Below are 27,840 nucleotides of genomic sequence, written 5' to 3' on the forward strand. Positions count from 1 at the left end.
TGACAAAAACGACATACTATACTATGTCGTCGACCTCAATGTCATAATACAATATTTCGTCCAAAATCTGACCATTTTTTTGAAAAAACAATTTTGGTCCAAAATTTGACAAAAACGACATACTTTACTATGTCGTCCAAGATCTGTTAAAAAAAATTTAATAGTTTTTTTTAGTCCAAAATGTGACCGAAATGTCAAACTATACTATGACGTCGACCTCAATGTCATAATACACTATTTCGTCCAAAATCTGACCATTTTTTTGAAACAACAATTTTGGTCCAAAGTTTGACAAAAACGACATACTATACTATGTCGTCCAAAATCTGTAAAAAATGTTGAATTGTTTTTTTTAGCCCAAAATGTGACCGAAACGTCATACTATACTATGACGTCGACCTCAATGTCATAATACACTATTTGGTCCAAAATCTGACCATTTTTTTGAAAAAACGATTTCGGTCCAAAGTTTGAAAAAAACGACATACTATACTATGTCGTCCAAAATCTGTAAAAAATTTTGAATTGTTTTTTTTAGCCCAAAATGTGACTGAAACGTCATACTATAATGTCGTCGACCTCAAAGTCATACTACACTATTTCATCCAAAATCTGACCATTTTTTGAAAAAACAATTTTGGTCCAAAATTTGAAAAAAACGACATACTATGTCGTCCAAAATCTGTAAAAAATTTTGAATTGTTTTTTTTAGCCCAAAATGTGACTGAAACGTCATACTATAATGTCGTCGACCTCAAAGTCATACTACACTATTTCATCCAAAATCTGACCATTTTTTGAAAAAACAATTTTGGTCCAAAATTTGACAAAAACGACATACTATACTATGTCGTCCAAAATCTGTAAAAAAATTTGAATTGTTTCATTTTAGCCCAAAATGTGACCGAAACGTCATACTATACTATGACGTCGACCTCAATGTCATAATACACTATTTCGTCCAAAATCTGACCATTTCTTTGAAAAAACGATTTCGGTCCAAAGTTTAAAAAAAACGACATACTATACTATGTCGTCCAAAATCTGTAAAAAATTTTGAATTGTTTTTTTTAGCCCAAAATGTGACTGAAACGTCATACTATAATGTCGTCGACCTCAAAGTCATACTACACTATTTCATCCAAAATCTGACCATTTTTTGAAAAAACAATTTTGGTCCAAAATTTGACAAAAACGACATACTATACTATGTCGTCCAAAATCTGTAAAAAATTTTGAATTGTTTTTTTTAGCCCAAAATGTGACCGAAACGTCATACTATACTATGTCGTCGACCTCAATGTCATACTACACTATTTCGTCCAAAATCTGACCATTTTTTTGAAAGAACAATTTTGGTCCAAAATTTGACAAAAACGACATACTATACTATGTCGTCCAAAATCTGTAAAAAAAATGTAATAGTTTTTTTTAGTCCAAAATGTGACCGAAACGTCATACTATACTATGACGTCGACCTCAATGTCATAATACACTATTTCGTCCAAAATCTGACCATTTTTTTGAAAAAACGATTTCGGTCCAAAGTTTGACAAAAACGACATACTATACTATGTCGTCCAAAATCTGTAAAAAATTTTGAATTGTTTTTTTTAGCCCAAAATGTGACTGAATCGTCATACTATAATGTCGTCGACCTCAATGTCATAATACACTATTTCGTCCAAAATCTGACCATTTTTTTGAAAAAACAATTTCGGTCCAAAATTTGACAAAAACGACATACTATACTATGTCGTCGACCTCAATGTCATAATACAATATTTCGTCCAAAATCTGACCATTTTTTTGAAAAAACAATTTTGGTCCAAAATTTGACAAAAACGACATACTTTACTATGTCGTCCAAGATCTGTTAAAAAAAATTTAATAGTTTTTTTTAGTCCAAAATGTGACCGAAATGTCAAACTATACTATGACGTCGACCTCAATGTCATAATACACTATTTCGTCCAAAATCTGACCATTTTTTTGAAACAACAATTTTGGTCCAAAGTTTGACAAAAACGACATACTATACTATGTCGTCCAAAATCTGTAAAAAATGTTGAATTGTTTTTTTTAGCCCAAAATGTGACCGAAACGTCATACTATACTATGACGTCGACCTCAATGTCATAATACACTATTTCGTCCAAAATCTGACCATTTTTTTGAAAAAACAATTTTGGTCCAAAATTTGACAAAAACGACATACTATACTATGTCGTCCTAAATCTGTAAAAAAAAATTAATAGTTTTTTTTTAGCCCAAAATGTGACCGAAGCGTCATACTATACTATGTCGTCGACCTCAATGTCATAATACACTATTTCGTCCAAAATCTGACCATTTTTTTGAAAAAACAATTTCGGTCCAAAATTTGACAAAAACGACATACTATACTATGTCGTCCAAAATCTGTAAAAAATTTTGAATTGTTTCATTTTAGCCCAAAATGTGACCGAAACGTCATACTATACTATGTCGTCGACCTCAATGTCATAATACAATATTTCGTCCAAAATCTGACCATTTTTTTGAAAAAACAATTTTGGTCCAAAATTTGACAAAAACGACATACTATACTATGTCGTCCAAAATCTGTAAAAAAAATGTAATAGTTTTTTTTAGTCCAAAATGTGACCGAAACGTCATACTATACTATGACGTCGACCTCAATGTCATAATACACTATTTCGTCCAAAATCTGACCATTTTTTTGAAACAACAATTTTGGTCCAAAGTTTGACAAAAACGACATACTATACTATGTCGTCCAAAATCTGTAAAAAATTTTGAATTGTTTTTTTTAGCCCAAAATGTGACCGAAACGTCATACTATACTATGTCGTCGACCTCAATGTCATACTACACTATTTCGTCCAAAATCTGACCATTTTTTTGAAAAAACAATTTTGGTCCAAAATTTGACAAAAACGACATACTATACTATGTCGTCCAAAATCTGTAAAAAATTTTGAATTGTTTTTTTTAGCCCAAAATGTGACCGAAACGTCATACTATACTATGACGTCGACCTCAATGTCATAATACACTATTTCGTCCAAAATCTGACCATTTTTTTGAAACAACAATTTTGGTCCAAAGTTTGACAAAAACGACATACTATACTATGTCGTCCAAAATCTGTAAAAAATGTTGAATTGTTTTTTTTAGCCCAAAATGTGACCGAAACGTCATACTATACTATGTCGTCGACCTCAATGTCATAATACACTATTTCGTCTAAAATCTGACCATTTTTTTGAAAAAACAATTTTGGTCCAAAATTTGACAAAAACGACATACTATACTATGTCGTCCAAAATCTGTAAAAAAAATGTAATAGTTTTTTTTAGCCCAAAATGTGACCGAAACGTCATACTATACTATGTCGTCGACCTCAATGTCATAATACACTATTTCGTCTAAAATCTGACCATTTTTTTGAAAAAACAATTTTGGTCCAAAATTTGACAAAAACGACATACTATACTATGTCGTCCAAAATCTGTAAAAAAAATGTAATAGTTTTTTTTAGCCCAAAATGTGACCAAAATGTCATACTATACTATGTCGTCGACCTCAATGTCATACTATACTATTTCGTCCAAAATCTGACCATTTTTTTGAAAAAACAATTTTGGTCCAAAATTTGACAAAAACGACATACTGTACTATGTCGTCCAAAATCTGTAAAAAATGTTGAATTGTTTTTTTTAGCCCAAAATGTGACCGAAACGTCATACTATACTATGACGTCGACCTCAATGTCATAATACACTATTTCGTCCAAAATCTGACCATTTTTTTGAAAAAACAATTTTGGTCCAAAATTTGACAAAAACGACATACTATACTATGTCGTCCAAAATCTGTAAACAAAATTTAATTGTTTTTTTTAGTCCAAAATGTGACCGAAACGTCATACTATACTATGACGTCGACCTCAATGTCATAATACACTATTTCGTCCAAAATCTGACCATTTTTTTGAAACAACAATTTTGGTCCAAAGTTTGACAAAAACGACATACTATACTATGTCGTCCAAAATCTGTAAAAAATTTTGAATTGTTTTTTTTAGCCCAAAATGTGACCGAAACGTCATACTATACTATGTCGTCGACCTCAATGTCATAATACACTATTTCGTCCAAAATCTGACCATTTTTTTGAAAAAACAATTTTGGTCCAAAGTTTGACAAAAACGACATACTATACTATGTCGTCCAAAATCTGTAAAAAATGTTGAATTGTTTTTTTTAGCCCAAAATGTGACCGAAACGTCATACTATACTATGTCGTCGACCTCAATGTCATAATACACTATTTCGTCCAAAATCTGACCATTTTTTTGAAAAAACAATTTTGGTCGAAAATTTGACAAAAACGACATACTATACTATGTCGTCCAAAATCTGTAAAAAAAAAATTTGAATTGTTTTTTTTTAGCCCAAAATGTGACCGAAACGTCATACTATACTATGTTGTCGACCTCAATGTCATACTACACTATTTTGTCCAAAATCTGACCATTTTTTTGGAAAAACAATTTTGGTCCAAAATTGGACAAAAACGACATACTATACTATGTCGTCCAAAATCTGTAAAAAAAATTTAATTGTTTTTTTTAGCCCAAAATGTGACCAAAATGTCATACTATACTATGTCGTCGACCTCAATGTCATACTATACTATGTCGTCCAAAATTTGACAAAAACAACATTATACTATGTCGTCCGAAACTTGATAAAAACATCATGTTAAACAGACGTCTGTCATAGCTCAGTGGTAAAGTCTCAGACCTTGATTCAGATACCTGGTGTTCGAATCCCAGTCAGGGCAAGTAAGCTAATATCCACGGCAGGCCCTAAATGCTCCTCGAACTGCTCATTTGCTACGTACTACGCAATTTTGTCCAAAATCTGACCACTTATTTGAAAAAAAAACTTTTGGTCAAAAATTGGATAAAAACGTCATACTATACTATGTCGTCGACCTCAATGTCATACTACACTATTTTGTCCAAAATCTGAGCATTTTTTTGAAAAAACTATTTTGGTCCAAAATTTGACAAAAACGACATACTATACTATGTCGTCCCAAATCTGTAAAAAATGTTGAATTGTTTTTTTTAGCCCAAAATGTGACCGAAACGTCATACTATACTATGACGTCGACCTCAATGTCATAATACACTATTTCGTCCAAAATCTGACCATTTTTTTGAAAAAACGATTTCGGTCCAAAGTTTGACAAAAACAACATACTATACTATGTCGTCCAAAATCTGTAAAAAAAAATTTAATAGTTTTTTTTTAGCCCAAAATGTGACCGAAACGTCATACTATACTATGTCGTCGACCTCAATGTCATAATACACTATTTCGTCCAAAATCTGACCATTTTTTTGAAAAAACAATTTCGGTCCAATGTCATACTATACTATGTCGTCCAAAATCTGTAAAAAATTTTGAATTGTTTTTTTTAGCCCAAAATGTGACCAAAACGACATACTATACTATGTCGTCCAAAATTTGACAAAAACAACATTATACTATGTCGTCCGAAACTTGATAAAAACATCATGTTAAACAGATGTCTGTCATAGCTCAGTGGTAAAGTCTCAGACCTTGATGTAGATACCTGGTGTTCGAATCCCAGTCAGGGCAAGTAAGCTAATATCCACGGTTGGCCCTAAATGCTCATCGAACTGCTCATTTGCTACGTACTACGCAATTTTGTCCAAAATCTGACCACTTATTTGAAAAAAAAACTTTTGGTCAAAAATTGGATAAAAACGTCATACTATACTATGTCGTCGACCTCAATGTCATACTACACTATTTCGTCCAAAATCTGAGCATTTTTTTGAAAAAACTATTTTGGTCCAAAATTTGACAAAAACGACATGTCTATGTCGTCGAAAATCTGTAAAAAATTTTGAATTGTTTTTTTTAGCCCAAAATGTGACCGAAACGTCATACTATACTATGTCGTCCTACATTTGACAACAACGTCTCCGCTTAGTTAGACCACCAGTTGGTGTAGTGGTTAAAGCTCTGGACTTTTAAGCAAGAGGACCAGAGTTAATGGGTTCAAACCCAGGTCGGAACTCGTGACTTTCTGCAAGGATGATGTCCTAAATTTGACAAACACTTCATACAATACTGTGTTGTCTATGTTGTCCAATATTTGACAATCGCTTGGAAAAAAACATTTGGTCCAAAATTTGACAAAAACTTCATACAATACTGTGTTGTCTATGTTGTCCAATATTTGACAATCGCTTGGAAAAAAACATTTAGCCCAAAATGTGACCGAAACGTCATACTATACTATGTCGTCGACCTCAATGTCATAATACAATATTTCGTCCAAAATCTGACCATTTTTTTGAAAAAACAATTTTGGTCCAAAATTTGACAAAAACGACATACTATACTATGTCGTCCAAAATCTGTAAAAAAAATTTAATAGTTTTTTTTAGTCCAAAATGTGACCGAAACGTCATACTATACTATGACGTCGACCTCAATGTCATAATACACTATTTCGTCCAAAATCTGACCATTTTTTTGAAAAAACAATGTTGGTCCAAAATTTGACAAAAACGACATACTGTACTATGTCGTCCAAAATCTGTAAAAAATGTTGAATTGTTTTTTTTAGCCCAAAATGTGACCGAAACGTCATACTATACTATGACGTCGACCTCAATGTCATAATACACTATTTCGTCCAAAATCTGACCATTTTTTTGAAAAAACAATTTTGGTCCAAAATTTGACAAAAACGACATACTATACTATGTCGTCCAAAATCTGTAAACAAAATTTAATTGTTTTTTTTAGTCCAAAATGTGACCGAAACGTCATACTATACTATGACGTCGACCTCAATGTCATCATACACTATTTCGTCCAAAATCTGACCATTTTTTTGAAACAACAATTTTGGTCCAAAGTTTGACAAAAACGACATACTATACTATGTCGTCCAAAATCTGTAAAAAATTTTGAATTGTTTTTTTTAGCCCAAAATGTGACCGAAACGTCATACTATACTATGTCGTCGACCTCAATGTCATAATACACTATTTCGTCCAAAATCTGACCATTTTTTTGAAAAAACAATTTTGGTCCAAAGTTTGACAAAAACGACATACTATACTATGTCGTCCAAAATCTGTAAAAAATGTTGAATTGTTTTTTTTAGCCCAAAATGTGACCGAAACGTCATACTATACTATGTCGTCGACCTCAATGTCATAATACACTATTTCGTCCAAAATCTGACCATTTTTTTGAAAAAACAATTTTGGTCGAAAATTTGACAAAAACGACATACTATACTATGTCGTCCAAAATCTGTAAAAAAAAAATTTGAATTGTTTTTTTTTAGCCCAAAATGTGACCGAAACGTCATACTATACTATGTTGTCGACCTCAATGTCATACTACACTATTTTGTCCAAAATCTGACCATTTTTTTGGAAAAACAATTTTGGTCCAAAATTGGACAAAAACGACATACTATACTATGTCGTCCAAAATCTGTAAAAAAAATGTAATTGTTTTTTTTAGCCCAAAATGTGACCAAAATGTCATACTATACTATGTCGTCGACCTCAATGTCATACTATACTATGTCGTCCAAAATTTGACAAAAACAACATTATACTATGTCGTCCGAAACTTGATAAAAACATCATGTTAAACAGACGTCTGTCATAGCTCAGTGGTAAAGTCTCAGACCTTGATTCAGATACCTGGTGTTCGAATCCCAGTCAGGGCAAGTAAGCTAATATCCACGGCAGGCCCTAAATGCTCCTCGAACTGCTCATTTGCTACGTACTACGCAATTTTGTCCAAAATCTGACCACTTATTTGAAAAAAAAACTTTTGGTCAAAAATTGGATAAAAACGTCATACTATACTATGTCGTCGACCTCAATGTCATACTACACTATTTTGTCCAAAATCTGAGCATTTTTTTGAAAAAACTATTTTGGTCCAAAATTTGACAAAAACGACATACTATACTATGTCGTCCCAAATCTGTAAAAAATGTTGAATTGTTTTTTTTAGCCCAAAATGTGACCGAAACGTCATACTATACTATGACGTCGACCTCAATGTCATAATACACTATTTCGTCCAAAATCTGACCATTTTTTTGAAAAAACGATTTCGGTCCAAAGTTTGACAAAAACAACATACTATACTATGTCGTCCAAAATCTGTAAAAAAAAATTTAATAGTTTTTTTTTAGCCCAAAATGTGACCGAAACGTCATACTATACTATGTCGTCGACCTCAATGTCATAATACACTATTTCGTCCAAAATCTGACCATTTTTTTGAAAAAACAATTTCGGTCCAATGTCATACTATACTATGTTGTCCAAAATCTGTAAAAAATTTTGAATTGTTTTTTTTAGCCCAAAATGTGACCAAAACGACATACTATACTATGTCGTCCAAAATTTGACAAAAACAACATTATACTATGTCGTCCGAAACTTGATAAAAACATCATGTTAAACAGATGTCTGTCATAGCTCAGTGGTAAAGTCTCAGACCTTGATGTAGATACCTGGTGTTCGAATCCCATTCAGGGCAAGTAAGCTAATATCCACGGTAGGCCCTAAATGCTCATCGAACTGCTCATTTGCTACGTACTACGCAATTTTGTCCAAAATCTGACCACTTATTTGAAAAAAAAACTTTTGGTCAAAAATTGGATAAAAACGTCATACTATACTATGTCGTCGACCTCAATGTCATACTACACTATTTTGTCCAAAATCTGAGCATTTTTTTGAAAAAACTATTTTGGTCCAAAATTTGACAAAAACGACATGTCTATGTCGTCGAAAATCTGTAAAAAATTTTGAATTGTTTTTTTTAGCCCAAAATGTGACCGAAACGTCATACTATACTATGTCGTCCTACATTTGACAACAACGTCTCCGCTTAGTTAGACCACCAGTTGGTGTAGTGGTTAAAGCTCTGGACTTTTAAGCAAGAGGACCAGAGTTAATGGGTTCAAACCCAGGTCGGAACTCGTGACTTTCTGCAAGGATGATGTCCTAAATTTGACAAACACTTCATACAATACTGTGTTGTCTATGTTGTCCAATATTTGACAATCGCTTGGAAAAAAACATTTGGTCCAAAATTTGACAAAAACTTCATACAATACTGTGTTGTCTATGTTGTCCAATATTTGACAATCGCTTGGAAAAAAACATTTTGTCCAAAATTTGACAAAAACTTCATACTATACTATGTCGTCCAAAATCGGACAATATTTTGGAAATTTGTTTTTTTTAGCCCAAAATGTGACCGAAACGTCATTCTATACTATGTCGTCGACCTCAATGTCATACTACACTATTTCGTCCAAAATCTGACAATTTTTTTGAAAAAACAATTTTGGTCCAAAATTTGACAAAAACGACATACTATACTATGTCGTCCAAAATCTGTAAACAATTTTGAATTGTTTTTTTTAGCCCAAAATGTGACCGAAACATCATACTATACTATGTCGTCGACCTCAATGTCATAATACACTATTTCGTCCAAAATCTGACCATTTTTTTGAAAAAACAATTTTGGTCGAAAATTTGACAAAAACGGCATACTATACTATGTCGTCCAAAATCTGTAAAAAATTTTGAATTGTTTTTTTTTAGCCCAAAATGTGACCAAAATGTCATACTATACTATGTCGTCGACCTCAATGTCATAATACACTATTTCGTCCAAAATCTGACCATTTTTTGGAAAAAACAATTTTGGTCGAAAATTTGACAAAAACGGCATACTATACTATGTCGTCCAAAATATGTAAAAAATTTTGAATTGTTTTTTTTAGCCCAAAATGTGACCAAAATGTCATACTATACTATGTCGTCGACCTCAATGTCATACTATACTATGTCGTCCAAAATCTGTAAAAAATTTTGAATTGTTTTTTTTTAGCCCAAAATGTGACCGAAACGTCATACTATACTATGTTGTCGACCTCAATGTCATACTACACTATTTTGTCCAAAATCTGACAATTTTTTGGGAAAAACAATTTTGGTCCAAAATTGGACAAAAACGACATACTATACTATGTCGTCCAAAATCTGTTAAAAAATTTGAATTGTTTTTTTTAGCCCAAAATGTGACCAAAACGACATACTATACTATGTCGTCCAAAATTTGACAAAAACAACATTATACTATGTCGTCCGAAACTTGATAAAAACATTATGTTAAACAGATGTCTGTCATAGCTCAGTGGTAAAGTCTCAGACCTTGATGTAGATACCTGGTGTTCGAATCCCAGTCAGGGCAAGTAAGCTAATATCCACGGTAGGCCCTAAATGCTCATCGCACTGCTCATTTGCTACGTACTACGCAATTTTGTCCAAAATCTGACCACTTATTTGAAAAAAAAACTTTTGGTCAAAAATTGGATAAAAACGTCATACTATTCTATGTCGTCGACCTCAATGTCATACTACACTATGTCGTCGAAAATCTGTAAAAAATTTTGAATTGTTTTTTTTAGCCCAAAATGTGACCGAAACGTCATACTATACTATGTCGTCGACCTCAATGTCATAATACACTATTTCGTCCAAAATCTGACCATTTTTTTGAAAAAACAATTTTGGTCCAAAGTTTGACAAAAACAACATACTATACTATGTCGTCCAAAATCTGTAAAAAAATTTCCATTGTTTTTTTTAGCCCAAAATGTGACCGAAACGTCATACTATACTATGTCGTTGACCTCAATGTCATAATACACTATTTCGTCCAAAATCTGACCATTTTTTTGGAAAAACAATTTTGGTCCAAAATTTGACAAAAACGACATACTATACTATGTCGTCCAAAATCTGTAAAAAAATTTGCATTGTTTTTTTTAGCCCAAAATGTGACCGAAACGTCATACTATACTATGTCGTCCAAAATCTCAGCATTTTTTTGAAAAAACTATTTTGGTCCAAAATTTGACAAAAACGACATACTATACTATGTCGTCCAAAATCTGTAAAAAATGTTGAATTGTTTTTTTAGCCCAAAATGTGACCGAAACGTCATACTATACTATGTCGTCGACCTCAATGTCATAATACACTATTTCGTCCAAAATCTGACCATTTTTTTGGAAAAACAATTTTGGTCCAAAATTTGACAAAAACGACATACTATACTATGTCGTCCAAAATCTGTAAAAAATGTTGTATTGTTTTTTTTAGCCCAAAATGTGACCGAAAGGTCATTCTATACTATGTCGTCGACCTCAATGTCATACTACACTATTTCGTCCAAAATCTGACCATTTTTTTGAAAAAACAATTTTGGTCCAAAATTTGACAAAAACGACATACTATACTATGTCGTCCAAAATCTGTAAAAAAAATGTAATAGTTTTTTTTAGCCCAAAATGTGACCAAAACGTCATACTATACTATGTCGTCGACCTCAATGTCATACTATACTATGTTGTCCAAAATTTGACAAAAACGACATACTATACTATGTCGTCCAAAATTTGACAAAAACAACATTGTACTATGTCGTCCGAAACTTGATAAAAACATCATGTTAAACAGATGTCTGTCATAGCTCAGTGGTAAAGTCTCAGACCTTGATGTAGATACCTGGTGTTCGAATCCCAGTCAGGGCAAGTAAGCTAATATCCACGGCAGGCCCTAAGTGCTCCTCAAACTGGTCATTTGCTACATACTACGGAATTTTGTCCAAAATCTGACCACTTATTTGAAAAAAAAACTTTTGGTCAAAAATTGGACAAAAACGTCATATTATACAATGACGTCGACCTCAATGTCATAATACACTATTTCGTCCAAAATCTGACCATTTTTTGAAAAAACCATTTTGGTCCAAAATTTGACAAAAACGACATACTATACTATGTCGTCCAAAATCTGTAAAAAAATTTGAATTGTTTTTTTTAGCCCAAAATGTGACCGAAACGTCATACTATACTATGTCGTCGACCTCAATGTCATACTACACTATTTCGTCCAAAATCTGACCATTTTTTTGAAAAAACAATTTTGGTCCAAAATTTGACAAAAACGACATACTATACTATGTCGTCCAAAATCTGTAAAAAAAATGTAATAGTTTTTTTTAGCCCAAAATGTGACCAAAACGTCATACTATACTATGTCGTCGACCTCAATGTCATACTATACTATGTTGTCCAAAATTTGACAAAAACGACATACTATACTATGTCGTCCAAAATCTGTAAAAAAAAATTAATTGTTTTTTTTAGCCCAAAATGTGACCGAAATGTCATACTATACTATGTCGTCGACCTCAATGTCATACTACACTATTTCGTCCAAAATCTGACCATTTTTTTGGAAAAACAATTTTGGTCCAAAGTTTGACAAAAACGACATACTATACTATGTCGTCCAAAATCTGTAAAAAAATTGGAATTGTTTTTTTTAGCCCAAAATGTGACCGAAACGTCATACTATACTATGTCGTCGACCTCAATGTCATACTACACTATTTCGTCCAAAATCTGACCATTTTTTTGAAAAAACAATTTTGGTCCAAAATTTGACAAAAACGACATACTATACTATGTCGTCCAAAATCTGTAAAAAAAATGTAATAGTTTTTTTTAGCCCAAAATGTGACCAAAACGTCATACTATACTATGTCGTCGACCTCAATGTCATACTATACTATGTTGTCCAAAATTTGACAAAAACGACATACTATACTATGTCGTCCAAAATTTGACAAAAACAACATTGTACTATGTCGTCCGAAACTTGATAAAAACATCATGTTAAACAGATGTCTGTCATAGCTCAGTGGTAAAGTCTCAGACCTTGATGTAGATACCTGGTGTTCGAATCCCAGTCAGGGCAAGTAAGCTAATATCCACGGCAGGCCCTAAGTGCTCCTCAAACTGGTCATTTGCTACATACTACGGAATTTTGTCCAAAATCTGACCACTTATTTGAAAAAAAAACTTTTGGTCAAAAATTTGACAAAAACGTCATACTATACAATGACGTCGACCTCAATGTCATAATACACTATTTCGTCCAAAATCTGACCATTTTTTGAAAAAACAATTTTGGTCCAAAATTTGACAAAAACGACATACTATATACTATGTCGTCCAAAATCTGTAAAAAAAAATTAATTGTTTTTTTTAGCCCAAAATGTGACCGAAATGTCATACTATACTATGTCGTCGACCTCAATGTCATACTACACTATTTCGTCCAAAATCTGACCATTTTTTTGAAAAAACAATTTTGGTCCAAAGTTTGACAAAAACGACATACTATACAATGCTGCCAAAATCTGTAAAAAATGTTGAATTGTTTTTTTTAGCCCAAAATGTGACTGAAACGTCATACTATACTATGTCGTCGACCTCAATGTCATACTACACTATTTCGCCCAAAATCTGACCATTTTTTTGAAAAAAAATTGGTCCAAAATTTGACAAAAACGCCATACTATACTATGTCGTCCAAAATGGGGGAAAAAATTTGAAATCTGTTTTTTTTGCCCAAAATGTGACCAAAACGTCATACTATACTATGTCGTCGACCTCAATGTCATACTATACTATTTCACCCAAAATCTGACCATTTTTTTGAAAACAAAAAATTGGTCCAAAATTTGACAAAAACGTCATACTATACTATGTCGTCCAAAATCGGACAATTTTTTTGAAATGTGTTTTTTTAGCCCAAAATGTGACCAAAAGTTCATACTATACTATGTCATCGACCTCAATGTCATACTAAACTATTTTGTCCAAAATCTGACAAAAACGTCATACTATACTATGTTGTCCTAAAATTGACAATTATTTTGGAAAAAATATTGTTCCCAAATCTGTCAAAAATGTCATACTATACTATGTCGTCCTAAAGTTGACAAAAATGTCTATGCTTAGTTAGACCACCAGTTGGTGTAGTGGTTAAAGCTCTGGCCTTTTAAGCAAGATGACCAGAGTTAATGGGTCAAACTCAGGTTGGAACTTGTGGCTATCTGCAAGAATGATGTCCTAAATTCAACAAAAACTTCATACAATGCTGTGTTGTCTATGTTGTCCAATATTTGACAATCGCTTGGAAAAAAAAATTTGGTCCAAATTTTGACAAAAACTTCATACTATACTATGTCGTCCAAAATCGGAAATTTTTTTGGAAATTTGTTTTTTTAGCCCAAAATGGGACCAAAACGTCATACTATACTTTGTCATCGACCTCAATGTCATACTACACTATTCCGCCCAAAATCTGACCATTTTTTTGAAAAAAAAAATTGGTCCAAAATTTGACAAAAACGTCATACAATACTATGTTGTCCAAAATCGGAAAAAGAAATTGAAATTTGTTTTTGATAGCCCAAAATGTGACCAAAACATCTTACTATATTATGTTGTTGACCTCAATGTCATACTACACTATTTTGTCCAAAATCTGAAAAAAAAATTTAAAACAAAATGTTGCTCCAAAATTTAACAAAAACGTCATACTATATACTATGTCGTCCAAAATCGGACCCTTTTTTGAAATGTGTTATTTTAGTCCAAAATGTGACCAAAACTTCATACTATACTATGTCGTCGACCTCAATGTCATACTACACTATTTTGTCCAAAATCTGAAAAAAATTTTGAAAACAAAATGTTGGCCCAAAATTTGTCAAAAAAACGTCATACTAAATACTATGCGTCCAAAATCGGACCCTTTTTGGAAATTTGTTATTTTAGTCCAAAATGTGACCAAAACTTCATACTATACTATGTCGTCGACCTCAATGTCATACTACACTATTCCGCCCAAAATCTGACAATTTTTTTGAAAAAAAAAAATTGGTCCAAAATTTGACAAAAACGTCATACTATACTATGTCGTCCAAAATCGGACAATTTTTTTGAAATATGTTTTTTTAGCCCAAAATGTGACCAAAAGTTCATACTATACTATGTCGTCGACCTCAATGTCATACTAAACTATTTTGTCCAAAATCTGACAAAAACGTCATACTATACTATGTCGTCCAAAATCTGATAATTTTTTTGAAAATTCTTTTTTTAGCACAAAATGTGACCAAAACGTCATACTATACTATGTCGTCGACCTCAATGTCATACTACACTATTTCGTCCAAAATCTGACATTTTTTTTAAAAACAAAATGTTGGTCCAAAATTTGACAAAAACGTCATACTAGACTATGTTGTCTTAAAATAGACAAAAATGTCCCGTGAATTTTTTTTCAAAAACATGAACTTCTGGTCCAAAATGTGACAAAACCATCATACTATACGTCGTCCAACATTTGACAAAAAAGTCATACTATACTATGTCGTCCAAAATATGAGTTTTTTTGGTCCATAATTTTACAAATTACGTTTTTGTCATCTTTTCAATCTAAAAAACATACATACTTTTGAAAAAAGAAAAATTGGTCCAAAATTTGACAAAAACATCATCCTATACCAGTCGTCCAAAATGTGACTATTATTTTGAGAAAATGTTTTTGGTCCTAATTAAACAAAAACGTCATACTATAGTATATACAAATCTCCAAAATATGTATACATGTATACTTACATATCTAAATTGGGGCTCTCAAACTCACATGAATGTTTAGTTTAGTCAAGAGGGGGCCAGTCATGTCAAGTGGTTTCAGTATCATATTATTCCATCATGATATCGCAGTTATATTCATCGTTATCTTTCACAGTATTTCAAAGTAAAAGTCTTTGTTTTGAGATGAAACGCACACAGTAAAAAAAAAACTAAAATGAACAACAAAAAAAACACCAAATGTATCTTTAAATAACACAGAGATAACATTACATTACATAAAACAACTGTTAATGTGTTGGATATAACATCATGTATTGTCAAAAAAAAAAATAGTTAACTCTTTATGCCAATTGTTTTCATGATAACACGTGGTGGGCCATAATAAAGAGGGATGTGTGTCATACCTCCCACCACCTGGGGGCAGCAGCAGTCAGTATCGAAACAGACACAGGAAACGAACGTGTTTATACGCAGTTATGTCCTGTTGTACACACGTCTTCTGTTTTACTTCGGTTACTCAGACATTCTGCTGAAAACGTGCCTCAGTTTTTCATCCTTATGTTAAACAAACGCAGCATCGGGTATCGTTCAAGTGTCCAGAGGGGTTTTACTGTAAGACACTGGTGGTGAAGTCCCGCTAAGTGTTGTGGCGGGCTTCATCGGCGTTAGCCTGTAGCATTAGCCAGTGAACAGTGATGACCGTACACAGACAGACTTGCTCTTTCTGAGTATTGGATTTCTGTTCTGAAACCCGGGGTTCCTCTGTTCATCATGGCGAGCGAAAGCACCCACACGAACGCGGGGAACAACGAGGAAACTGAGACAACCGAGCAACACTGTGTGGACAGTAACTCTACGACCTCCGATAGAGTGGCTGTTAACGGCGGAATCGCGCCGACCGGGCAGAAGCAGAGCACCGTACAGGGGCGTTCTGTCGCTTCTCTAACGACAGAGCTGCCCGAACCGGCCGTGGGGGCGGAAGTGGACTGCGCCGGGGGAAGTTATGTAGAAGCGTCCACTTTGCCGCCGCAAACTGGAGAGGACGCCCGAAAGACCGCAGCGACTCCGTCCGTCGCACCCCCGCGGGGTGGTGGCGGCCGCCGGCGTCAACATCGGCCGGAGGATAGGAGCTGCTGCTGCTGCAGTGTCAAGTTTGAACGGCAGGGTCGCAGCTTCAACAGGAGGGCGGTGTTCACCTTCACTACCGCGGCTACCGTGCAGTGGGTCTTCCCGGACTCTGTGGTACACAACAAGTCTTTCCTCTGCGAGAACTGCGCGCAGGTCATCCGGTCCGTTTGCAAACGCAAACAGAACGGGAGGCGGTCTTTGTGGCTGCAACCGCCTCCTCCTAAAAAGGTGTGTGCCTTTTCGGTACTATTGCGATATACAGGTGACTTCTTCAAACCATACTGAGAGCCTGGACCTGGATTATTTATGCCATGTTTGGTTCCAAGTTTTCTTGCCCGCTTTTCCATAGTTTTTGCATTTATTGATAAACTCCAGTAATCACAATTATTTGGTCAGGATAATCGTGACGGCAAATTCTGATGTCCCATGTCTAGCTGTGATATTATTGTTGATGTGCTTTATACAAACACTTCTAGTTTTTTAAACAAAGGTGTTCTCCTTTTGTTCTTGGCGATGATGAGTGCAGAAAGACCTGAGTGTCAAGAAGAAGAAGAAAGACCGCAAGTTGGGAAAGAAGAGCAAAGCAGCACAGCTGGTGAGCAAATCCTGCTACAGGTCTGCTTTAAGGACACTGTGGTCTGCTAAAGGTGCCAGGAAACCCATGATGGACTTTTGGAGTAGACAACTGAAAGAGGAGGTGAGTATGTGTAGTACTACACGTCATCTGATTTAATTTCTTGTTTTTGTCAGTATGTGAAGATGGCTGATATCTTATCCATTGTGGTGCAGATGAAAATGCTGTCTCGGCAGCGAGGTAGTCCGTTTCATCAGAAGGTGTCGAACGTCAAGGCGCTGTCATCTTTCCCCTGGCGACGATGTCTGAACTGGGCCCAGGACAAAGCTCCACTTGTCACCACCTGCATCCAGTCACTGTTCCCTGACCTCACCACCCTTACAAAGATAGGCCAGTAAGCTGAAAGCTTCATTACGTTTGGTCATTTTAGTTTTTGTTGTTCTCTGCCCATCTTGCAACGGAAATTGTTACATTATTTGTTTGCTGCCTGTGTGATACAATCAGACCTGACTGAGGAAGTGTTTGCATGTATACACTGACAGGGGCAAGACCCATTAAACTGCCGAACAAGAGAATTTACACCCGTTTGCAGCTATCTCGCTTTACTAGCACAATGTTGCTATTGCCTCCGTCTGTCTTGCCATAAAACAAATCACTTCCTGTGTGCAGCATGGGAACGTCACTAGGTGACAAGATTTAAACACTGCTGTACTGACAAACACAGAGTTGTTTGGAGCCGATCGACTGATCTGTGTTTACTCATCTGATGAGCATCTATTTGTGTGTGTGGCAGTTCACTGTCAGAGGGGCAGGCGCAGACAGTGCTGGAGCGTCGGGCTGTGGTGGCGCTTTCCATCCCACTCTTCACCAGAAACATCTGGAAGAATAACTTCCTGCAAGCTGCTCTGGGGGCTGATCTCCGCCTACAGGGCTGCTCTGCCGCTGCCATCGACACACTCAACACCATGGGACTCTGTCAAAACAAGGACACGGTCAGGTTACTGCTGCAGAGACTCCAATTTGGCAAAAGGAGTGTGAGTATCATAATCAGTGCAGGACTCAAAAATAACTTGTTATGCAAACATCTGGAGACGATTGATGATCTTTGATTTTTACTGTAGCAAGCTGCTGTTTTATTAATTGCATTAGTTTACAGCAGTTATCATTATGTCCCTCAGCAGTCTTCATTATTTGGACACAACATGAAAAACAATGTTGTTTTGCAAGTGATGCTGCGGGGTAAAGGAAATGTGATATGTCACATTTGTTTTTGCTGCCCCCAAGTGGCCAAGAAATCAGTTTAGTCTCATTTCTTCACTGTTTGCTTTTTGTGTTTGACACAGAATGGGCGACAAATGACGATAAAGATAGAAGAGGAAGAGATGTCAGACGTGGAGGAAGAGGATATTGGAGAGGAGGAAGAACTGGAGTTGGAAATTGAGGACGACGAGGATGACGATGATGATGATGAGGAAGAAGAGGAGGAGGCAGAGATTGAGTTGTTGGTGGAGGAAGATGGGCAAGTTGGCGTGCAAGAGGAAGAAGAGGAAGGTCAAGCAGCAAAGGACAACGAAGAGACAAAGAGAAGGAGGAAGAAGGCAAAGAAGCAGAGAAACGAGAGAGGTAAACGAAAGGTAGAAGAGGAGGAGGATGATGAAGGGTCAGAGCAGAAGAAGAGGAGGGTGGTGGTGGTGAGGCTCGATGGTGACACACAGACATTGGACGATTTGACCTTTCAGCCCCTAAAGACATTTTAGACCCCGCCCCTAAATGCAAACAGGACACGGGGGCCGACCTTAATTTCTGGGGGTTACTACTATTTCATTTATTTTCACAGCTTCACTTTAAAAACAATTCATGTTTGTTGATTGTTAACATGTTATTACCCAAATATTCCAGTTTAAATCAATTACACGAGTGCAAGAGTTTTGACTGTCTGTGCAGCTGAGTTTGCAAACATACAACCATCAAATAAGAACCGTTTATAAAGATGAAATATGTAAACTAAGTTATCTTAACTATTTTTTAACCAACCAAATTGCTCTCTTCTTTGCATTGTTTCCTGGTTTCTATAAGATAAGTTTTTTTAAGTGCATTTCCCAATGTTTTTTCCACCAAAAAATTGGCCTCACATGGGAAATCATAACAACGTAAAGACACCGATGGTAAAATATCTGATAGGTATGTTTGTAAGAGTTTATGTTACTCATGTTTCCTCAGCTGCTGGATAATTTAAGTTATCACGAGGTGAAAACATACCTTTTCTAATTCTCAGAGTTGAGATGTCTTCATTTACAGCGATAGCAGCATTTTCAGTTCAGAGTTAAGTTGTTCCCCCACAAGACACGATGTAAAGATTCTAAACTCACAGGAACTGAGGTCACACAGCAACATAGTGTTTACCACTGTTGCCTTACAGGATAAAGATATGGGTTCGCAACCTGGGGCCTGTTTCACAAAGCAGGTTTAGTGAAAACTCTGAGTCAGTTAACCCTGAAATGAGGGAAACTCTGGTTTTAATGCTGTCTTTTTATACGTGTGGTGCACGCGCTTAACTCGAGGTGAAACTACTCCGAGTTGAACAAACTAACTCAAATCAGCTGTTCTGAAACCGAAAACTCAGAGTTTCCTTTCTCAGAGTATATCAACTCAGAGTTCAGGGTTAGACCGAGAGTTTGTTGAACCTGCTTTGTGAAACAGGCCCCAGGTCCAAACGAGGGCCTTTCTGCCTGGACTTTGCATGTTGGTCCTGTGTGTGCGTGGGTTCCCGCAATCTGAAAACATGCACAGGTTAATTGGACACTATAAATTGACCGTAGGTGTGAATGTGAGCGTGAATGGTTGTTTGCCCTGTGATGGACTGATGCCCAATACAGGGTGTACCTGTGGCACTGTGCCCGTCAGCTGGGATTGGCTCCAGCTCCCCGCGACCCTCATGTGGAGGATAAAGCGGAGGATAAAGCGGTAAACAATGAATAAACACTGTGGGAATCTCAGGCTGTTTCCATTTAATCGTTTTTGTAATGCGCAGCTGCGTTTAAAAAAAATTGGGATTTCTTTTTTTGTTGTTTACCGTTTGTTGGCTGTATCTGAGCAGATTCACGTCACCTGTTTGAAGCCCAGTCAAGAGTTCATGTGATTATGTTGATGTTTAGATAATGAGCTATGGCGGAAAAAAAGTATATCATCTACTTTTTACATCTTGTCAAGATCTTTTCTCAGAATACAAATGGTTGTCAGAATTCTATATATTTTAGGTTGTTCACAACAGGTGGGGGAAACATGGAGGCTACAGTTCTTTAATTACCACTTTACATATTCTTTCCCAAATTAATGGAAAATGATATCACATTAATTATATATTTATAAGTTGTGTTCACTGAATGATTTGACTTTGTGTGACCTTTTCTCTCCTGGTCAGAAAACGTAAAGTTTTTTAAGTTTCAGGTTTCTCTTGTAAATTTTTTTGAATTAACGCGAAGGATGTGATTTCTGACTCCTGGGCTCAGATCTCGTGTCCAGTCAGATTGCGATCCCTGCTGGTTCCTGAAGTTTGCCAATAAAAAACGTTTTTGTTTTCTTGGTCTACAGAGCAGGCTCTCTTGATTTCGAGACTGGGTCATTTTTAAATCTATACTCTGTACAGTAATACTCGTGGTAGAGGTGGAAAGTCACTTAGTTTGGACTCACTGGTCTATAGTAGAAACTGGACAGAATTTAACAGCCTTGTATCATATTAGTGTACGTGGGAATAAAAACATGTTCATGAAGCAACGTTGTGAGAAGACCGAAAATAATTAAAGATGGTATCACTGTCAGCAGGTCTACAGTGAACCATTTAAGAAATAAAACTAAGGCTGAAGCTGTATGAAGGACCAAAGGTTTTTAATTCTGTAACAGTGTCATGTTCGGCAACAACAGCATCCACAGAGCTGCTGCAACTACAATAACTAGCACAATTCCTGTTCATGGTCCAAACTACAGGGCTCTGCTGGGTCATTCTCTGTCTCTGCTGCTTTTACAGACAGACTTCTGGTGGTTTTTGCTTTAATCAGTCAGCAGGTCTAAATTTGAGAGCAAGCAGGACTTCAGTCACATGACTGTTATTTTGACTCTGAAGTTTGGGAGAAATCTTACACACATACACACAAATAAATACTTGACACTGCTTGACCCTTGCCTTTTCAGACACATTTCAGTTGTTTTGAATAGAGAAAGTTAAAATCTAATCAGGTTGAGGGAATTAAAGTAAAAAAAAAAAAGTTACCTTGCAAGCTCTCGGATCCACCAACTGTTTAAATCGTGACATTTCTATGCTCACTGAACATCGCAAAATGTAGTGATATGGAAAAAAATCTACAGGATAGAGTAACCTTTAGAGCTACCAGAGCCACAGACACAGGTTAGTCAATAGCTGAGTGAAAACCAAACCTGACCAGAATGTGTGTCTGCAGCTCTGGGTTCTGGTTGAACAGCTGTGCGCATTTCATCGATCGACATCTGGGAAGAATCGTATTAGTCTGGAGCATTTTTTTTTTAAAGACGGTGTTTGGCTGTATTTACACAAAGTTTAAATATATCATCACTGTGTGCGAACAAGACGAAGAGGATCGAGGTGGGTCTCAGACGTTGAGGGTCTTTTTGATAGAGAAGATGATATCTTTGATCTGCGGCACACTGTTGTCCTCCAGGATTTTGGCGTAAGGCATGGGGACGTCGACGCCTGTCACCCTGGTGACTGGAGCGTCCAGGTGGTTGAAGGCAGGACCTACAAGCACACACAGGAGAACGTTTTTCATTTCAAAGTTTGACGTTCCTGTGATGACAAAGCAGGGGCCTCAATTCACTGAGAACTCAGTGATGATTTTAAGGACAGAGCAGGTAAATATTAATCAGCGAGTGGTTGAATTGGAAGACGTCCAACCAGATTTGCAATGAGTCAACATGTGAGTCCTCACCTTCCATGATCTTTGCGCAGATCTCAGAACCGATACCAAACTGAGGCCATCCACCCTCCACCGTCACCAGGTGGTTCGTCTTCATCACGCTGGTCTCGATGCTCTCCACATCCATGGGACGGATGCTTCGCAGGTTGATCACCTGATGTACAGACAGACAGATAGACAGACGTCACTTAATGGCTGAAGACAGGTGACGGGGGTTGCCTCAGGCGTCAACAGGTGCGTCTCGTTACCTCACACTCGATTCCCTCCTTGGCGAGGACAGCGGCGGCGTCCAGACAGTGACCGACGTACCGAGAGTGAGAAACCACGGTGACGTGAGTCCCTGGAACACAGAAGGAGAAGAAAGGTTTAGCAAGAATAAACATAATGGGTTTGCATGTGAAATAAAGAGAAAATGTGTTTCCACTGATTACTGCAGTGGGAATATTAGATAAACGGTAAACGGAGGACAACGGTGCATTAATATGACAGAATAAAAGTCAGTCGAACCACTTTACACCCCATATTTCATGATGTATAATTATGTTCAACAAAAGGAGCCATATTTTGTTTCATTATGTTAATCGTCTTCATTCCATACATTTTCATTATTTTAAAAGAGAAAAACAACTTTCACGTCCCTAGCGATCATTCCTCTTGTCATTAAGAGGACGCAGCATTAATGTGATGCTGGTTAAATACACAGATATTTTTCCAAAGAGCAGGGGTCATTTTAACAGGTCATATTAATCGTCCCTGATCCCGTGTGGATATATTGCATGAATGCTATTCTCTGCTCTGTTTTCAATCTGAAATAACGCAGTTTCTTTGTGTCATAAATCAATTCAGTTTTTCCGTGTAGACCCGTCCTGTTAGCAAAGATTTAAACAGCGAAAACAAAGCTTATAAAGGACCAACTTAAACATCAATGATGTAGTTAATGAATTACCAAAACACTGTTGTGAATACAAACGTGATTTCTTTCCAAGACATTTTTTCCTATTTTCTTTAAATAAAATAAATCCCATCATTAATTTGACCTTCCTGCCTTGAATTGATGACGCATCATAAACATTAAAATGGGAACGTCTCATTTGTCCAACTGCTGCGTCGGCCTCACCTTGTCTCTCGATCTTGGCCTTGCCGATGGGAATGGTAAAGTCTTTGGACTGTGACTCCTCTGACATCTCGAAGGCAACGCCATACATCAGCTCGTTCTCCAGGAACACCACTGTAAAACACATGGACACGCCAGGTTCAGTAAAAACAGCTAAATAAAAATTCTCACTTAAGAGATGTCATGTATTTTAGGCTGAACTAAGATATATGAGTTAAAACAATGCCCCAATTTTTACCCCAAAAATGACAGGCTACAGGCTGAGTAGTCTGTAAACACAGGAAGTGTCTCTAATAACAAAACTGTGACAAACCAAAACTCGATCCATTTCCAACAATATCAAAAACAGAAATACTTCACATTAACATAGAGCAAACTCAAACAAGGAAGTCATGATCATAAGTGTTTACATGAACACCCATCAGAAGGATGAGCAGCATAAACAGCAAATCTTCCTGGGAATTACATTTCTTTCTGAATGAAAATGAGGCTATGTACACAAAGCTACGGACAGGTTAAAAAAAAAGAAAAATGGAAAGGAACTGGGGGATGGTCGTGCTGTCGACAGAAGACCAATGTCTCACCGGGGTTGTCGTCTCTGATGGCTGCTTTTAGGAGACCTCTGGCATCTTCTGCGTTCCAGGGACTGACGACTTTCAGACCTGGACAGTGAGCGTACCTGCGGACAGAGACAAGAAATCACACCAGTGCAACCACTTCTACTGTCAGCTACAAACATATCCTACTTTTACAGGATAAAGGTCACCTCAGACTGACTTTATAGACATGGTAGAGGTCAATTAACTTTGAGATTCTACTGAGAGGACAACGGGAGAACAACGGGAGAACAAGTTATAAAGGTGTTCAGGGTAGAACTGAAACAAACAGAACACAGATCAGATGTTTATATACCCAATTCATTATGTCATCACCAACGTATAATTTCTTATGCCTCTCTGTGGCTGTAACGGTTGAATTTGAACAGAGAGACAAGTTTTTCTGATGTTGCCGTCACAGACAAGAGCTAACTGTCAGTACGAACAGGAACAGCATCAAGTGATAAAGAGGACGCACCATGCAGCGAAGCACTGCGAGTGCTGTGCAGCGACACCTGCCGATCCTCCGTTGGGTCCTCTGAAGACGATGGGCACCGTCTGCAGCCCCGCTGACATGTAGTAGGTCTTGGCTGCAGAGTTGATGACCTGGTCAATGGCTTGCATTGAGAAGTTAAAGGTCATGAACTCACAGATGGGTCTCAGGCCAGCCTACGGGGTCAACAGATTCATATGAGTGAGTGTCAGCTGCTGGGGGAAAAGTCCTGACAACAAAAAAGTTCCACAGAAGACTGAATCCAAGGAGTTAATATGAAGTAACGTGACATCATATTCAAGGGATAACATAGTCCAAAATAGTCTATTCAAACTCTCATAATAATGTTATTGTATGCATAAATATACATCTGTCTAGTGAGAGGATCTGAACTGAGTGAATCAAATGGCCGTCAACTTGCTGACAACTCGTGTTTGGAGGCTCAAAGACGACACAAAATCACTTTAAAAAAAGATCCTGCCTGGTTTGCTGTTCTCTTTCTGTTCAGATCGACTCATCAATTTTGGATTAAGTTTCACCAACAGATCCAATGCAGTTCAACAGACATTAACCATCACAGCGTCAAAGCTTTTTCTGGTGAATTTTGTACTTTGGAAGTTGAGAATAAAGTTTAAAAGGGTCAACAGATGCGTTAGCATAAGCATGAAAATACTCACCATGGCAGATCCCACTGCAATGCCGGTAAAGCCCATCTGTAGAGATGGAGAGTGTGTTAATCGGCTGGAAAACATGTCCTGTGTCTCCAGTGTTTTCATTAAAAACAAAAAAAAAAAACTTGATAAATGACTTCACACAAAACCTGTGTCTCACCTCTGAGATTGGAGTGTCAACGATCCGTTTGTCCCCATATTTCTTCCACAGACCCCTGCTTATCTACACACACAAAATGGAAGGCTTTTCAACATCTTTTTACATCATTGATAACCACTTTTTTCCATGTAACACAGAGGGAGGGGGAAACGATTGAGACTTTAGAGCCTATAATCATCTATATAGATATATCACATTTCTGTTTATAATTACAGTTGCAAACAGTAATATTAATATACTTGGGTAAAGGGTGAGATCATAATAGAGGCAGAAAACTGATGGAAGCACTCTACTGAGAAGTGACAACATTTGCCACTGGTCTGAACAAACACTGGATCTCTTCACTGTGGTCAAACATTTTACTGTATGCACCCGTCTCAATCTCAACGACATCAGATTGTATGCAACGAGCCAGCAGAACTATGAGGCCTTATTAAAAAAGGTGGTGAATTTAAAAAAAAAAGAAAGGAAAATAAAAACAATGACAACAAAGTCAAACACACTGTTGGACATAAATTAGACATAGATATGGAATATTTGCTCGTAATTACGTGGGTTTTCAGCTCAATTTTGCAAGCGTCAAATATCAGATGGTAAGCTGTCGCTTCTATCGCTATTTGAGGCTCAACTCACCTTATAGGCTCCATCATACTGAGCCACTTCTTCACCCAACAGGTAGACCCGCTCGTCCCTCTCCATCTCCTCATCCATCGCCTGGTTAAGGGCATCGCGGACAGTCACCTGATGACACCAGGACAGACAGTGGTCACCCACACTTCTTTTTCATGCCAACAATGTGAGGTCTGTCCATTTATTTGTTAGGCTGGTTACAAAATTCTTATCAGTTTGTACAAATTTGTATATACAATTATATTCATATATACATCAATATCTTAATTCCATTTTGAGCAACATTTACTTATACAGAAGATAATGGTTAAGTCATTAATTCATGCTTTATAGACTGGTTATGAACATTCCAGATTTAGGGAAAATAATCCAAAGAATCCATCAATTACAGCGGATTAATTATTTTCAAAACCCATCCTGTGTACTACTGTGTGTCAGTCATATTATTAGTATTATATCATTAGTCATATATTCAGTACTATATACATTTTTATATTGCTATGTCTAATATGTCTAGTTTGTTATCTTTTTTTGCTCTTTTTTAATTTCATTGTGTTGTCATTGTCATATTTGTAATGCTGCTGCTACACTGACATTTCCCAGCTTGGAATCAATAACGTACATCTATCTATCTATCTATCTATCTATCTATCTATCTATCTATCTATCTATCTATAACGTAACAATTTAAGACAGAAACAATGGATAATGTGGTCAAAGCCTGCTCCAAAATAATTGGTACATGCTTGAATGACCTCAATTCAGTCTGGAAGACTTTAAACAATATCATGATCATGTCCTCCATGGTGATTTATCGCTAATGCTGTCAGGAAGATGCTACCTACAACCTCTGAGCAAGACAAACTGTTTTTTTTAACTTCTGTGTCAACAATGTTATTCTTCAGAGAGAACAAACAAACTCAGGTTTCGATGTGTCATGCAATTACAAGCGACAGTGACCTTCATAGCAAAATCAAGATGCACATTATACATATGGCAAACAATGTATATAATGTATTAGGGCTGCAACTAACGATTATTTTCCATAAACGAATACTCTGCCAAGGTCAAATGTCTTATTTTGTTCTCAAACCAAAACCAAAATTATTCTGTTTTAATGATTTCTTTGTTAGATGTAGCAAAGAAACGAGAAAATATTTACATTTAAGGTGAGCATACAAAGCATAAATACATAAACACTGCTCCCTTTGTCAAAAAACACCTTGGAACAGTTATATATATTTACATGCAGCAAAAGTTTTAAAGATTAAGAAATGAAAAATATCTGTTAACAGTTGTGTCAAAATAAAAATGATGACAGGTATAAACATTTGATCACTGGACAATCACAGGTCATCACAACAGAAAAGGATATTCCCTTACACCATAATAAATAGATTGACAACCAGCCACATTAAATAACAAATGTAATACTGTAATTTGTCTGAAGCTAAAACAACACGAAAACAAGAAAACTGCTGGAGCGTTTGCTAGCACTGACATTAGCTGCCTGTTAGCTGCTAACTGACCTGCACAGCCGCTGGAGCGCTGCTATGGAATCCCCGCGGTCGCAGAACTGACACGACATTCTGTGGAAAGACAGACAACTGCTTTTATTATCAAACATTCAACAGAACCACTCGGAGAAAAAGACATAAGTAGTGTTTTTGAAGATTCCCACACCTTTCCTGAGCGGAGCAAGCACTTCAGGGACGCCGCCATCTTCACCCTGTCCTCTGCCGGAAGGAAGGCGGAGTCCCGACCGAGGTCACTAGATTCCGACCAATCAGCGACGCCGTTTACGCGTCGTTCGGTTGACGTCATGACACAGAGCCAATCATAACGGCTCACTGAACACGTAGGCGTGGAAAACTACAGTAAGGAAAACGGGCCAA

At 36.5% G+C, this 27,840-nt stretch overlaps 2 protein-coding genes across 2 annotated transcripts; one reads left to right on the plus strand and one right to left on the minus strand.

Annotated features, from left to right (window-relative positions):
* Positions 1-16,108: 16,108 nt before the first annotated feature.
* On the plus strand, positions 16,109-20,839 carry LOC310929197 (uncharacterized protein). The gene is made up of 5 exons (XM_083891918.1): positions 16,109-16,989; positions 17,288-17,458; positions 17,551-17,729; positions 18,129-18,369; positions 18,679-20,839. The coding sequence occupies exons 1-5, from the start codon at positions 16,405-16,407 to the stop codon at positions 19,090-19,092; spliced, it is 1,590 nt and encodes a 529-aa protein (XP_083748044.1). The 5' UTR covers positions 16,109-16,404; the 3' UTR covers positions 19,093-20,839.
* Positions 20,840-21,209: 370 nt separating this feature from the next.
* On the minus strand, positions 21,210-27,685 carry pdhb (pyruvate dehydrogenase E1 subunit beta). Its single transcript, XM_083892764.1, has 11 exons — positions 27,629-27,685; positions 27,475-27,534; positions 25,949-26,056; positions 25,316-25,378; positions 25,162-25,197; positions 24,470-24,660; positions 23,980-24,074; positions 23,399-23,509; positions 22,530-22,621; positions 22,294-22,435; positions 21,210-22,103 (listed from the first exon to the last, which is right to left on the minus strand). Exons 1-11 carry the CDS (start codon positions 27,665-27,667, stop codon positions 21,958-21,960), a joined length of 1,083 nt encoding a protein of 360 aa, XP_083748890.1. The 5' UTR covers positions 27,668-27,685; the 3' UTR covers positions 21,210-21,957.
* Positions 27,686-27,840: the final 155 nt, after the last annotated feature.

Source organism: Microchirus variegatus (genome assembly GCF_963457635.1).
Source record: "Microchirus variegatus genome assembly, chromosome: 7".
Lineage (NCBI taxonomy): Eukaryota > Metazoa > Chordata > Actinopteri > Pleuronectiformes > Soleidae > Microchirus > Microchirus variegatus.